Here is a 14,841-nt window from a genome sequence, read left to right as displayed (position 1 = left end):
CATGAGAGACACAGAGAGAGACAGAGGCACAGGCAGAGGGAAAAGCAGGCTCCATGCAGAGAGCCCGACGTGGGACTTGATCCTGGGACTCCAGGATCACGCCCTGGGCTGAAGGCGGCGCTAAACCACTGAGTCACCCAGGCTGCCTTTAATAAAAATTCTTAGAAGATCTTTATACATAAATCAGATTCCTAATATTTCCCAGAAACATGTGATAAAGATAAATCGAAAATATTTACTCTGAACTTGAGTGTGGTATAATCACCAAATATCTATAAAAAAAATATAGCTTAGGATGTTTGAAAGATACATGGTTTGTCCATTCCTGTAGTTATTCCAAGGTCTATCACATGATTCATCTGGATAGACAACAAAGACTTGATTTTCTGGACCTCATCATACTATTCAATAATCGTACACATTGATGGAATGTATTGCTTTACACTTAGGAACATAATAAAAGTAGGAAAATAAAACATCATTTTGAGCCTCTGAGTGGCTGGTTCTGGAACTCTTCAGGATATGCTTCATTCTTTGAGAACATTAAGAAGTTATTTACTGGTCTTATTAACAAGAATAATTTCTACCTGCATGGGCCATTGACCTGTCCTTAACTTATTAAAAATTGTATTATGACATTGTATATAATTTGGATTTTGTCTTGGATTTTGGAAAGCTTAAACCCAATCCTCTGTTTCACACTTCTCAGAGCTATAAGTTATAGCAAGAATTTTTAATTGAATTTCTAGTTACATATTTACTTACTTTATCGGATTCATTCCAGTTTTACTTTATAATAAGATATATTAAATCCCTTCCTTAAAGAAGCTGGAAAAAATAAGGAAAAGAACCAGACTATGTCAGTAGAAATCAATTTAGCTGCAGAATGATTTTTTTAAAAGGTAGGTAAAAAGGAAATAATATGATCATTCTGCTTTTGGAAGCTGTCATTTCCAAATATTCAGCAGAATAATGCAATTACTCAAATCCCATAGACATTATTTAAGACTTCCTTTCTCATCTATATTTAGCTGGTCTTTAAATGAATTAATTTATGATTCTACTAACTACCTATGCCCCATGAATTGCCTCCAGCAAGATCTGAAGTCCCTTCTCCTCTCTTCCCTTCCTCCCAATGTTAGCCATCAGCTTTAAATCAAGCAAATCCTCTCTTTGGGGTTGGAGGATTGCTCAAAAGCTAGGACTTGTGCCACAGTTTTAGAGGTAGATTTTTTTAAGTGGTCAAAATGTATATGGATGCCAGTCCATTTCTGCCCTCTAAAGGTTTAAGTAAACTCATTAATTTTGGGGAATCTCTCTCTCCCATTTTCCCTCTCTCATCCTTTCCCTATCATGAAGCAATTGGCTGGTTCGAGGATACAAGCCCTAGTCAGAGACAGAAAGGCCTAGAATATTTCAGCCATTGGCACTGGGCTAATGTTCTCCATTTGCTTAGCATTTATGACACCATATTCCTTAGAATTCGCGAGTGTGAGTTGGACAGACCTTTTATGATGTTATTGTGGTGACATTTAATACCTGAGTTTTAGCTTTGGTGAAGCTAAAGATGGAGTGGTAGGCAGTGGCCAGTTTTCCTTAAATAACTTTCTTCATTTCCTTGGTTTCACCAAGGAAAGATTCAGCTATGACTGGTTTCTGTGGACACACTATCTTCTAAAGCACGCAAACATCACTCCAATTTGCAACTCTGTAGTTAAGCATTAACTTTCATCTCTTTACCAATACATGACTCCTAATTATACCAATTAAGTTGCTAAAATGAAGGGTCTTAGACATGCCACGGTCTCTATAGGTAGTTAAATGAAAGGATCCTCAACATTATTTCTCTATAAATCAGAAAATATCTGTCTCTAATTTTTCAACATATTTATAAGATGGTACACATCATTCTCTCCATATGATGCATTTTAGGCTAAGTGTGAAATTTTAACAGCTAAATCATATCAAAAGTCCACAAGGAGAGGGATGCCTGGGTGGCTCAGTGGTTGGGCATCTGCCTTCAGCTCAGGGCCTGATCCCAGGATCCAGGATTGAGTCCCATATCAGGCTCCCTGTGAGGAGCCTGCTTCTCCCTCTGCCTGTGTCTCTGTCTCTCTCTCTCTCTGTCTCTCTCTCTGTTTCTCATGAATAAATAAATAAATCTTAAAAAAAAAAAAAAGCCCACCAGGAGGGGAGCCTGGGTGGCTCAGGTGGTTGAGCAACATCTGACTCTTGGTTTCAGCTCAGATCATGATCTCAGGATCATGAAATTGAGGGCCTATGTCGGTTCCATGCTCAGTACAGGGTCTGCTTGTCCCTCTCCACCCACTTCTCTTGTCCTTCCCCCAACTCATGTGGTCACTCTCTCATGCATGCTCTCAAATAAATAAAATCTTTAAAAAATTCCACAAGGAATTCTCAGTGCAATCCCTTCTTCCAAATCACATAGCCAATATTTTAAAATATCTGGTGCCTGACCTCCAAGGCCTTGGCAAATCAGCATCCTTAGGGGTAAACATATAGAAGTTCTATGCTTAAAAAAGTGTCAAAAGTAAGTCTCAAAAGCAACTAAAATTTGGAATGACTTGAGAAGACCCTTGACATTTGTGAGGTGAAGAGCCTATAAGGCTAAAGAAATCTCTAGATTAATTTTCTCCTCAAAATTCAGATACTTATACAAATCCTCATTTAGTCATTAGATGTGTGATACTCCCTAGTGAACAAGACAAACAAGTTCCCACCTCAAACAGATTTTCTCTAACTTACATCTTGATCTTTTGGTCTATCACCTCTAAAGTGGCAATGTCTCCTAAAATTGTTTCATTTTTCAGTGCTGCAGGAATTTTTCAGACCATTGAACTGGAAGTTCTCATTATTGAATTCCATTTTAGTCAGTTTAATGAATTGAACCCTGTTATAGATATAGAGCTGCTCTTATTTCTCTTTGGATGGCAACACCATACGAGCACAGTGGCAGTTAAGATCCCATAGTACCTTATGATTCTGCAAATGAAGCTGTATTGGGGGAGCTGTACTGGAGAAGTTGTGTTGACTAGTTGGCTAATACTTACATGCAATGAATAACAAGTATCATCCAAAAATAATTTGAGGTAATCACCATAAAGGTAGTGGCCATTACAAGGGAAGCCTTTGTCCTACATAAAATTCTCTTTTGTGATCACAGAAAACTTTTTGGGAGGTCCAGGGTTTCTCCAAATATTTCCGTATTACCTCATTTGTGCCAAGTAATGGTCATGTGTCAGTAGAATATAAAAACTTACACAACACAAGAGTGTAATTTGTTTATCCAAGTCCTTCCGAATTCCTTCCTTTGAACTTTTTTACCATCTCACCTATACTTTTCAAGAGAAAACTAACATGAATCATCCTGACCACCTTTTCTTCTGTCTCAGGAAGTATCTCTTCTCTCCACGATGAAGAGCTTTCACCTGTGCTTTTTATCTTGTCTTGTCCTGTCTCTGTCTGAATCTCTTTCTATCCATGAACCCTCTATTTCTTTATCTTCCATCCAACCTTCAAGACTGTTTCCTTTAACTCAGACTTCTACAAACATATCAAAGTTTCTTAAATTCTGAAAACAAAACTAAGACACTTAGTTATATGAATCCTATATTCCCTTTCTTGAAATAACAGTTTCCAATAGGTTTACCCACCTACTCTTTTTCCTTTCATTTTCTATTCACTTCTATTTGCAATTTCATGTTCAAAAGTGCTCTTTATTTACCTCAGTGATTCTTGCCAAAATCACTAAAGCTTTCCAAACCCAGTTCTAAGCTAAGCTGTTCACAGATGTTTCACCCTATTAAAAGATACACTACTTCTCTCTATCCTTGACCTCTGAGTCATCTTTTAATCGATTCTCTTCTCTGACAGCTATTTGTCTTGTCCAGAAGAGATTTCTTTCCATTTCTGGTTCATTAGCTTTTGGGATGTTCTAGAGTCCCATGAACTAAATTATTGGTGGTAATAACTGAAATGGTAGAAGTTGGTGAAATTCCCAAGGGAGAGGTGTGTAGCTAGAACAGAACAAAAGGGAGGTCCTGGAGGAAAGCGCACATTAAGGAGTAAAGACGTGAAAGTAGTAAAGACAGTATGGCAGACAGAGCAATTAGAGAGGATGAAATACAAACCAAGATGCATAGGAGGGGGATTTGAAAGAGGGACAGGTACCGTGTGAAATGTCTCAACCCCCAACCTCATCTTCTCTGACTTCACCAAAACGTCAAGGAGGAAAAGAACTTCAAAAGACATCATTATATTTGGAAATTAGGTGGTTGCTAGGTGAAAATCAATTGAAAGGATTTTAGAGAGTGGCTTTCAAGGAAATGGAATAAATAAGAGAAGGCTAATCTTGAGGAAATTAGACAGTGAAGGATAGAGCAGAAGTTTATGTACATATCAACATGTGGCCTCTGATAGTTAAATGATTGGCCTGTAACATTTCAAATGCTCTTAATTACATTTTGCAGGACTTGTTTTTAGAACTCTGACAGGAGAATATAAGATGTTGCCCCCAATTCATAACCAAAGCAATGATTGCAGCTCTAATTAAGCCTAAAAACACACTTTTATATCCTCAGATCAGCAACCCAAATCATACCTGCTCTGTCTTTATTAAATGAGTTTAAGAAAGTAAGCTTCTTGCAATGTACTAGTCAGTGATGGACCACAGGGATCTAACAAATGTGAATTCGGAGGAAGAAAACCACTCAGAGAGTAATAATGAAATGTTTGAGGAGGCCAATTAATCTAAGGGTCCAAGTTTTTCCATCATATTACTCATTAAACAGGCAGGTGCCTGCTCTTTCCTTCAAGGGAAAGAATAATGATGGGCTACACCCTTCTTTCAAAAGAGATAAATCATTTTGAGGGTACATACAAAGAAGGTGGCAAATATAGTTCTAAATTTTTGTTTCTTTTTTTTATTTTTGTTTCTTAGCTAAAGAATCTGATTAAAAATATTTAAGAAACTATAGATTCTTTATACATGAACCTCTATGCAAAACATAGGGCTGTCCAAGAGAAGGCTATGGTTTAATTTCAAGAATCCTAGACTAAAAGATCAAAAGCCTGACTCTATGTGTTGATTCTGCTAGCAATATTAGACAAATCTCTTGGCTTCTGAGTCAAATTTTCTTTAGTTAAAAATGAAAAAACTCAGATCCATCTCAGGATGAGAAGGTACAGAAATCTTAAAATGCTAGACACATATAGTATAGTATGCTAGATGAACTTTACTATGGCTGAATGATTAAAAAGCCTTGTAAGTCAAAGTCAGACATTTTGTAATAAGGTGACACTCATAGTTGAAACATCTGAGGAAGAACTAATATTTGATTTTCAATGTACATCTGTGGGTTAGGCAAACAAAAAAGTACATAGGAGGTTCTTTGAACATGTTTCACAAATGTTTGTGAAAAGGCAAATCTACAGTGTACAAATATCATATGTACAGACGTTTTACATCTCTATCCAAATTTAGCTGAGCTTAAATACATTTAAAGGATTAATTTCATAATTAGATGCCAATCAGTGAAACTTATTCCATTTTTGCATTCAAAAGTTGTTTTTATTCTTCTATATACTAAGACATCTTGCATTTCATTCTATTTGCCCTAGAGAAGAAAATGAATACCTAGTGAATCATGTAGACTTAGACATGATTGCTGAAAGATTACAAATCAGCAAATTATAGGAAGATTAAATTAATTATGGGTGGAGCATGTTATTCCACCTCTGTGATCTTTATATAGAATTTCAATTGATCTATTTTCTAATTTTATGTTTAACTACATTTTAAGTTACAAAGAGGCTTAAAAGGAGTAAATTTATGAAGAAAGTCATCATTAGTTGTGAATTTGCCTTAAAAAAACATTTAAAAAAATTAACTTATTTATTTGAGAAAGAGACAGCAGAGAGGGAGAGGAAAAAGCAGCCTTCCTGCTGAGCAGAGCCAACACAGGGCTCAATCTCAGGACCCCAAGATCATGACCTGAGCTGAAGACAGCCACTTAACTGAATGAACCACCCAGGCACCTCCAAAAACATTTTTAAGAAGCAAATTATTGCATCCAGCTGGAACACTTCAGTAATTTGAAGCTAACATTCAATTTTCTAAGTCTTTCTTTCTTTTCTAAAGTTTCAGGTAGATAAATGGTAAACACTTAGCACAATATAACTAAGATTTAAAATGTATACTAACCATGTGGAGCCAGAAAGACCAGCAACGTAGGTAGCACAATCTAAAATCCCTGATTCATACAGTGCCTTGATCACACCTGAGAATCCGACCATGGCTCGGAACCCTCCACCTGAGCCCAATATGGCCACCACAGGCACCTGCAAGGGATGAAACACAGATCATTAGTAAATCATAAAACATACTCCCTTTTGGTTTCGATTTTTTTTATGTTCCACATTTGGTAATAAAGAATTTTAAGTTCACTCATACCTTGTTATATCTAATTTTTTAATAAAGCAAATGCTTCACATAAGAAAATTAAGAATGTCTATTAGAAAGTAGACATTACTAAACTACCAGCTAATTCTATTAAAAAATAATAGCAACCGTAAGTCTCTATATTTGCTTGACCCTTTGCAGTTTTTGGCTTGCTTTGGGTGCACTTTTTTTTCTTATGATCCTCTCAAAAATCCTGGGAAGTGAGCAAAAACATCTTTGCTCATTTTGTAGATGGAAGTTCTAAAATGATGATATTCCTGTGTAAGATCTATTAGCTGGTAATGTGTAGTTAAGTAAGCACTGTGCCCTCTTGGTCCAGAATTCCTACTGCTCCTTTATGCTGACTCATTTCAAAAATATATGCTATTATTCAAATGATTAAAAAAAGACAAGGTCTACAAAATCTATATATTAAATCTATTTATTAAATAAATCTGATTGAGGGATCTCTATCTTTTGGTCATTACACGTAGATATAGGAATATCATTTATTTAAGTGAGGCATAAATGTAATAACAATTATGACAATAAAAATAGGGATAGATTGACATTTATTGAGCTCTTAGTATCTGGTAGGAACTGTTCTTAGCACTTTATAGAAATTATCTCATTTAATTTTCACAAAATTCCTCTGAAGCGTCTATTTTATAGGTCAGGAACCAAAGCACTTGGAAACAAGATCTTGAAGACTCGTTCAGGATCATGCAACCAGCAAATACAGTCAGAAGTTAAATCCCAAACTCCTATTTCCAGGCTCATGCTAATATGCCTTACTAAAATAAAGTGCTACAGGCTAGGAGGACATGAGGTCCAGAAAGTGTGGTCAATGCCAATCAGAGAAATTGAAGTGGTGGAGAAAGCTTCATAAATAAAAAAGAAACCTGAGGTTCATTTTAAAGATGCACAGTTCTTCACTATGGGAGGTATGAGGGCAGAAAAGGAGGGGAGGCTGTTCCGAAAATGGAAGCAGCATGAGTCAACCATGAGTTTTTGCAATAGAGAAGCAAAGGCTGTCTGCAACATGATTGAATTACAAGTCTTTGGAGAAGGAGAGATTGTCATTTTCTTTGTGATCTGAACCCTTACTGCTTAAGAGAGCTGGTGGTTTCTCTTTACCCTCGGGCACAGTTCTCAAAGTATACACAGCTGTCAGGGTGTCCACAAGGCCAAAACTATTTTCATGAAAACAGTAATATGTTATTTGCCTTTTTTTCATTCTCATGACTTCATGAGTGTATGATGGAGTTTTCTAGAAATTACAGGATGTGTGATATAGAGACATTAAATTTGAGAGCAGATATGAGAATCCAGCTGTTTTCTATTAAGTCATACAATAAAGATACTTGTAAAAATGTAAAACAATGCTGCTCTCACTTTTTTTGTTCTTGAAAATGTGGTTATTTTCATAAAATGTTATTTATATTAACAAGACGAGGACTTATCTAAAATACATATTCTAATAAGTTTTCTCAGTTTTAGTTTTTTTGTATGTTAAATATTCATAGGTATAACCCATATAAATAAATCTCCTAGAAGTTTTTTATATTTTTTGAGTATAATGGATTTCTGAGACCCAAAAAAATTTAACAACCACTGCTCCAGAATATCAGGCACATGGTGAGTACAATCCAACATCTTCCAGGAAAATTCTGAGCCTACTGAGGATAAGGTAGGGTGCAGGGGTGGGGCGAGACAGACAAGGGAAGAGGGAATGGATGGAAATATTTACTGGGGAAAGGGCTGTCTTTTGCTTGACATTGTTTCCCAGTAAAGCTATTATCAGAGAAAAATTATAGATAGAAGACTGAGCAATTCATGGAGCAGAGATATTAGATCATGAAGGAATTCAAAGCTTTATAAGAAATGAAGTGAAGGATGAAATCCCGGTGGGTGGAAGAACAGAACATAAGTGAGTAGGGATGTTCTGATTGGAGTATCTGACTGGAGTGAAATCAAATTTGTCATACTGTTATCAGGTTTTATTTTCTATATTTGTGATGAAGTCTCATTTGCAGAATAAATGTACACATCATGGAGTGCATGTGCAGAGATGAGCTCATGTACTTGTGCCAGCTCTTTTTTTAAGTGTCCTCCACACCAAGTGTGGAGCCTAATGTGGGGCTTGAACTCATGACCCCGAGATCATGAGTCAGATGTTCAACTGAGCCACCCAGATATTCCACTTTTGATAGTTCCATCTTATCTGTAATAGTCATGGTTTTCTTTTCTTCTGAGGCATGAATGGGAGACAGCAATCCTCCTTTCTTCAATCCCTAGAGTGAAGCTTAGGAGAGAAATAGAATCAAGGCATATTTACAAAGAAAATCTGACGACCAATCTGCTGTCGGACATAAGAGGGGACGGAATGTGGTCAGACCATTAGGGTTTCTAGCTTTGCTTGCAGCAGATGATGTTGTCATGACCCAGGAGGAAAATCCCAGGGCATGGGGCCAGCTGAAGGGGAAATACTGCACTCAATCTCAGAAATACAGAATATATGACACAAATGCATTGTGTTCCGAACACCTGGATCCTGATTCTTGGGTATTTACTGACCAATGTGACAAATACATATATTCATGGAATTATTGTTTTAGAACCAGAAGGACCAAAAAGATTATGGAATTCTTGCATATGGAAAGGGAAGTCTGTAGAGGTTAGGTCTTAGTCGACGTAGGACAATTAAGAGCAGGACACCCAGGACTAATTTCCTAATCCAGGGCTCTTTTCTGATACCAAGTGGCCCTAAACTGAAAGACTCTAGTCATCCTAATTGGATGCAGGTTCGAGACCTCATTCATGAAAATACACTTCACCAGTTTGGTGCAATGGAGCAAAGCAATTTAAATGACTCTAAACCTGTGTATGTTTATTTATTATTTTTTAAGATTTTATTTATTCATGAGAAACACACAGAGAGAGGCAGAGACACAAGCAAAGGGAGAAGCAGGCTCCAGGCAGGGAACCCGACGTGGGACTCAAGCCCAGGTCTCCAGGATCACACCCTGGGCTGAAGGTGGCGCTAAAGCGCTGAGCCACCCGGGCTGCCCTGAACCTGTGTATGCTTAGATTCACAGAATGCTTTCAAATATAAATGTTTAAATTGTAAATAAAGCAAAATATGTAAGTTCTTAAAAACTTTGTGGAGGGAAAAGAAAGCTAAGATAGGAAACAAAAGTGGGTTATATAAAGTGAGTGAATGGAGCACAATACAGTATTTGTAGCAGACCAGATAAGAAGTTAGAAGGAGGAAGGATTGGAATTAGGCCTTGAAAAAAGAGTTGAGTTTATGGGCAATAATAGTGAACAGTTACTGTTGCCATGTGCCAAGCACAGGTTCCAAGGTCAAGCCAAGACAGTCATAAGCAGGAAAGGTACGTGATTTGAGGACCAAAGGACCAGTCTTCTTATTGTAGCAGGAGTATACTAGAGAGTCGGGAAAAATAAGATTAAGAAGGCCTTTAAGGAAAAAAAAAGTACTAGAGTGGATATTGTAGAAGGAGGAAGATCGTTTATATTCAAAAATCATTTAGAGGCCTTTGAGCCTTTTGATTTGGTTACTTGTAACATTGCATTATTGAAAATAACATTAAACCTAATACAAATCAGATAGTTTAGAGAAAGAAAATTCTTAGTAAGAGGTTATACCGTTCAACACAAAACACATGACCTGAACTGTTTTTCAGGGTCAGATTAATATGAAAAGTTGGAAAACTGAATATAAGACTTTCTCTAATCCTGAGAAAACAGCTCTCCATATGTCCTTCTTCATAAGCCAGTAACCAACACATACTTAGGGATGTTTATTTTATGTTGTTAGGAATTTTCTGGAAGTAGTCACTTATTAAACTGGAATTGGTTGTTATATAACCCGCTGTTTTCATTACTGCTTTACAGTAAATTCTTAGAGTTTTCAGGTAAGATTTTAAAGTCAAGTATCTGAGGTGCTATCAGATGAAACAAATGTCAGATATTTGTACATGAAAATTGAATGATCAAATAATTGAATGACTATGGTGATTATAATTCCCATCTTCATTTACTACACATGAATTAATGTTTTTATGTATCTCATTTAAATTTCACAACTCTGAGATATAACATACATGTCAAAGATAAAATAATTGAAATACAAAGACAAATACAAATACAAATACAAAGTTGATTTTTCCATATTACAAAGCTAGAAAGTAATGTCTTGTGGACTTAAAAGTGGATCTGTCAGACTCTAAAGCTTTTACTTATTTATTTTATTTATTTTCTTTTTCTAAAGCTTTTTTTTTTTTTTTAAGATTTTATTTATTTATTCATGAGAGACACAGAGAGAGAGAGCGAGAGGCAGAGACACAGGCAGAAGGAGAAGCAGGCTCCATGCAGGGAGCCCGATGTGGGACTCAATCCCGGGACTCCAGGATCACACCCTGGCCAAAGGCAGGCACTAAACCGCTGAGCCACCCAGGGATCCCCTTTTTCTAAAACTTTTAATTCACTATGGTCCACTGTCTCTGAAAGCTTTCCCTACAACTAACTTTGTGACCTGAGGCAAAAAAAATCCTTGGACTCTGTTTCCTTACATGTAGAAATACTGCGTAGAATTAATAACCTTGAGGCCTTTAGCTCCTAGAACACTCTAGATCCTATAACTCATACAGAATAGGAATTATAAAAACTATAAAAATATAAATTTTTATTAACATAAAAAAGGGGAGATTAGGCTTATCAAGAAAATACTGTGTGTCTGGCACAAGTATGGGCACTAGCATTCAATTTATTTCATCTAATTTTCCCAGCTCTCAAAAGGAGAGTGTCATTTCCATTATTCACATGAATACATATTCAATGTACGTGAACACCCTGTCTGCGTACAGATGCAGCTAATTGGTCATAAAACCATTACGTGACCGAAGGTCTCACCGACATCATAAGTCACTCTTTTTACTCATCTTCAGAAAGAAAGAGAAAACTTTAGTAAAAGAAACCATTAGATATTTAGCTAATTTGCATTTCAGATTCATGTGTCACTTTGATGATTTCAGCCCAATTTTACGTAATAAATGAAGGCTAACTTTGGATGTTTTAATAGCCTTGGTCATACTGAAATAACTTTCAAAGAAATAACTGAGGAGTTACAAGAAGCAGCTGTTAGTCCTGGCTTAAAATCTAAAAGAAGCAAAGAGATAAATATTGTTGACAGGTTTAGGTTATATTTAGACCTTATAGCATCAGTATTTGTGCATAAATGATATCAATGAATATTTCTCATGCTTCTCTCATATGATAACAGGAAGTGAATTTTCATTTACCAAAAATTCTGTGGTTGTGATTAAATTACCTTGATGCACAGGCTTATGGATATTATTACTTTCTTCTCTTGCGAAAGAAATTCTCATGTGTTTAAAGATTTTTTTGGTTTATATTTTCATAGATTTTTAAGGTTTGAAAATTATCTAAGGGCTTTTTCCTCCTTGGCTCCTGTATTAGTCAGAGTTCTACAGAGACACAGAATCAACAACATGTATTTATCTACCTACCTATCAAGAAAGAGATTTTTGATATAGAATTGGATCATGAAATTAGAATGAAAGCTCCAAAACCAGGAGAGTCACTAATGCAGTTCTAGTCTGAAGACCAGCACGCAGAGACCCAGGAGAGCCAATGGTGCAGATGGAGAGAAAGGCAGTCTGCTGGAGAATTCTCTCTTGCTCAAGGAAGCTGATCTTTTTTGTCCTATTCAGGCCTTCAAATGATTAGACAGGGCCCACCCACATTACAGAGGGCAATTTATTAATTCAAAGTTCACTCAACTGAGTGCTAATCTCATCTAAAATCACCCCATTTCATGTCTTAAAGAAAAGTACATAACCATCTCTGTACCAAAACTATCAGGTCTTAACAAAATTGTTAATTTGGATGCTCAAAATTATGAAAAACTCAAAGAAAAAATCTTTTCCTTGGTAAATTATTTAAGACGCCTTTCACGTGTTAAGTGGGAAGAAGGTGTTTTAATATATAACTAGTAATATTATATGAAAATTCAGTTCATTATGTTTAGTAAAATAGAGACTTAAGATATTTTTCTGATAGTACCTTTTAAAACACGCAGTCCAGTTGATTAAATATTTTTTAATTTCTAAGAGAGTTTATATTTTACTGAATAGTATGAAAGAGGGCTATAAGTCAAAAAATTTAAGTATTAGAATTTCCTGGGATCCCTGGGTGGCGCAGCGGTTTGGCGCCTGCCTTTGGCCCAGGGCGCAATCCTGGAGACCCGGGATCGAATCCCACGTCGGGCTCCCGGTGCATGGAGCCTGCTTCTCCCTCTGCCTGTGTCTCTGCCTCTCTCTCTCTCTCTCTCTCTGTGACTATCATAAATAAATAAAAATTAAAAAAAAAAAGAATTTCCTATGCCAGTTTCTTGCTAGAATCATAAATAGTTATAACCATTTGTACTGTTATGTATTTGGGTTTGGTATTTGTTAGTAATGATCATTCACAAATTATTCCCTTTTCTTTTTTTGCAGGTAAAATCAGGCAAAGATGCCTGAAGATGCCACAAACTCCACATTATTGAAACTTGTTTCCTTACCCTCTAATTTGTCCCAAATCATCTCTCTGTTCTGGCCAGTTTGGAGAAAAATATGGTATGAATGTCAAATCAGAACACTTTCTTCCTCTGCTTTCGCTGAAAGTCAATTTTCCAAAGTGTCAACCACCACCTGAGCCCCCAGTTCCCCAAAGCACAAGTCAAGACGCTTGAATATACATTCAAGGAGGTAGCCATGCCCTAGTTTTGTAACCTTCAACTGATGACTCCCCACCAACTTATAAAAGGGGTCAAAGAAGCTGTATTGAAAATGAGAAAGCCAACCCTACAAGCATAAAGGAAATTTTTTTAAAATAGCATTAATTTCTTTTTAAAGACCGAATGAGCATATCACAGTGATTATTCCAATATTAAAATTGTTCAGGCTTTAGACTGTTTGTGCATCCTAGGTCTTTACTTATTTGTTGTTGTTATTACTATTATTAATTAGAGGATAGAAGCAAAGATGACAATTACTGAATCTGATTTACCAGTGCACCTCCACAGTATTAGCAATGGTAGGAGTGGACATGGCTGTCGGTACTTGGTAAATGGTAATTCCCACAGTGGTATTGCCTCCCCACCATCCTGTGCCCAGTACCAGCCCTCCCAAAGTGATGTCCAGGCCATTTCTAGTCAGAAACTTAGGCAACACCTTTGTATATAAAGGGAATGAAGTCACTGACTTGGCTTGCATCACAAAATATACAAAAAGTAGTATATACGATCTCATTTCAATCTATGTACAATTTTTTTCCAGCATAGCCATAATTTCACATGCAAAATTTTAAAAGTGAGTTTACATGAAATTGAAACTTGGTTTTCATCCAGCCCCTGGTCCTTTAAACCCTGGAAGCTTCCTCACATAATGCCCATGTGATTTATAAAACAAATTGAAAACTGCAGCACACTCAGCACCTGTCCCCCTCTACCTCCTCCCTCCTTGCTTGGACACGTGTGTTGGTGCATGCCTCCCCTTGAGCCTGTCTCCTCAGGAGCTCTGCAGTCTTCAGTTGTCACCCGCCTCATAGTAGAGTTTGGGCGTCTTGGACAAGTACTTCCTAGACCGACTCCAGCTCTCTTATTTCTTGGCTGTTCACATCCCACCACTATGTCAGATGAGAAAAACTCCAAGTCCACCTCCTGAATCATGAAATTGGATCCTTGGAAGCTCATGTCTGTGCAGTACATCTCCCTGGCCTCCACTATTGGGAATTCCACACAGTCTGCCCTGCCATATTCACAATCTAAGATGCGAATAAGAACTGATAGTACACAGTGCTGCCATCACCGTGAAGGTAAGAAGCAAGAGGGAGAATATTCCAGACGATGGAAACAACATACCCAAGGAATACAAATTCTTATTGGTAACTCAAGGCTGACTTCTATCACATCTCCTCCACAAACTATTTGATTTGCCTCCTCCTCTGTCACCAGATGGCTCTGTTTTCTCTAGTCTTTCACTGAATTTATATGACAGACTTCAGTACAGAATAGCACTCACAGAATGTATTATTTATGATCCACTTTATACTTTACCCAAAGCCATCTATCTGTTTAAACTGAAGTTATGTAATATATCCTGACTTGAGAGGAAACACTTTCTCTTTCAGTCTCGGATGAAGGCTAAAGTGGAATTCTCTTCTCTTGCTTCCCCACTATTCCAAGTCCATATTTTGGACACACACCCCCACACACATGCCCCAGCCAGTTTTGGTTTGTTATGGTCAGTTACTAGGGAACACAAAAACCATAGAGTAGCATTTCCCTTCCCATA

General features: G+C 37.0%; 1 protein-coding gene across 10 annotated transcripts in view; it reads right to left on the bottom strand.

Annotated features, from left to right (window-relative positions):
• The window catches only part of PLA2G4A (phospholipase A2 group IVA), a 151,606-nt gene that overhangs the window by 48,634 nt on the left and 88,131 nt on the right, over positions 1–14,841 (bottom strand). For all 10 annotated transcript variants that reach the window (XM_025430132.3, XM_025430131.3, XM_035718804.2 and 7 more), the window contains one exon: positions 6,224–6,360. In XM_025430132.3, coding sequence (XP_025285917.1) covers positions 6,224–6,360 — 137 coding nt within the window. The remainder of the gene's footprint in view (positions 1–6,223; positions 6,361–14,841) is intronic.

This window comes from Canis lupus, chromosome 7, assembly GCF_003254725.2.
Source record: "Canis lupus dingo isolate Sandy chromosome 7, ASM325472v2, whole genome shotgun sequence".
NCBI lineage: Eukaryota > Metazoa > Chordata > Mammalia > Carnivora > Canidae > Canis > Canis lupus.
The sequence above is the reverse complement of the archived record's forward strand: the minus strand, read 5'-3'. Positions and strand labels throughout refer to the sequence as shown.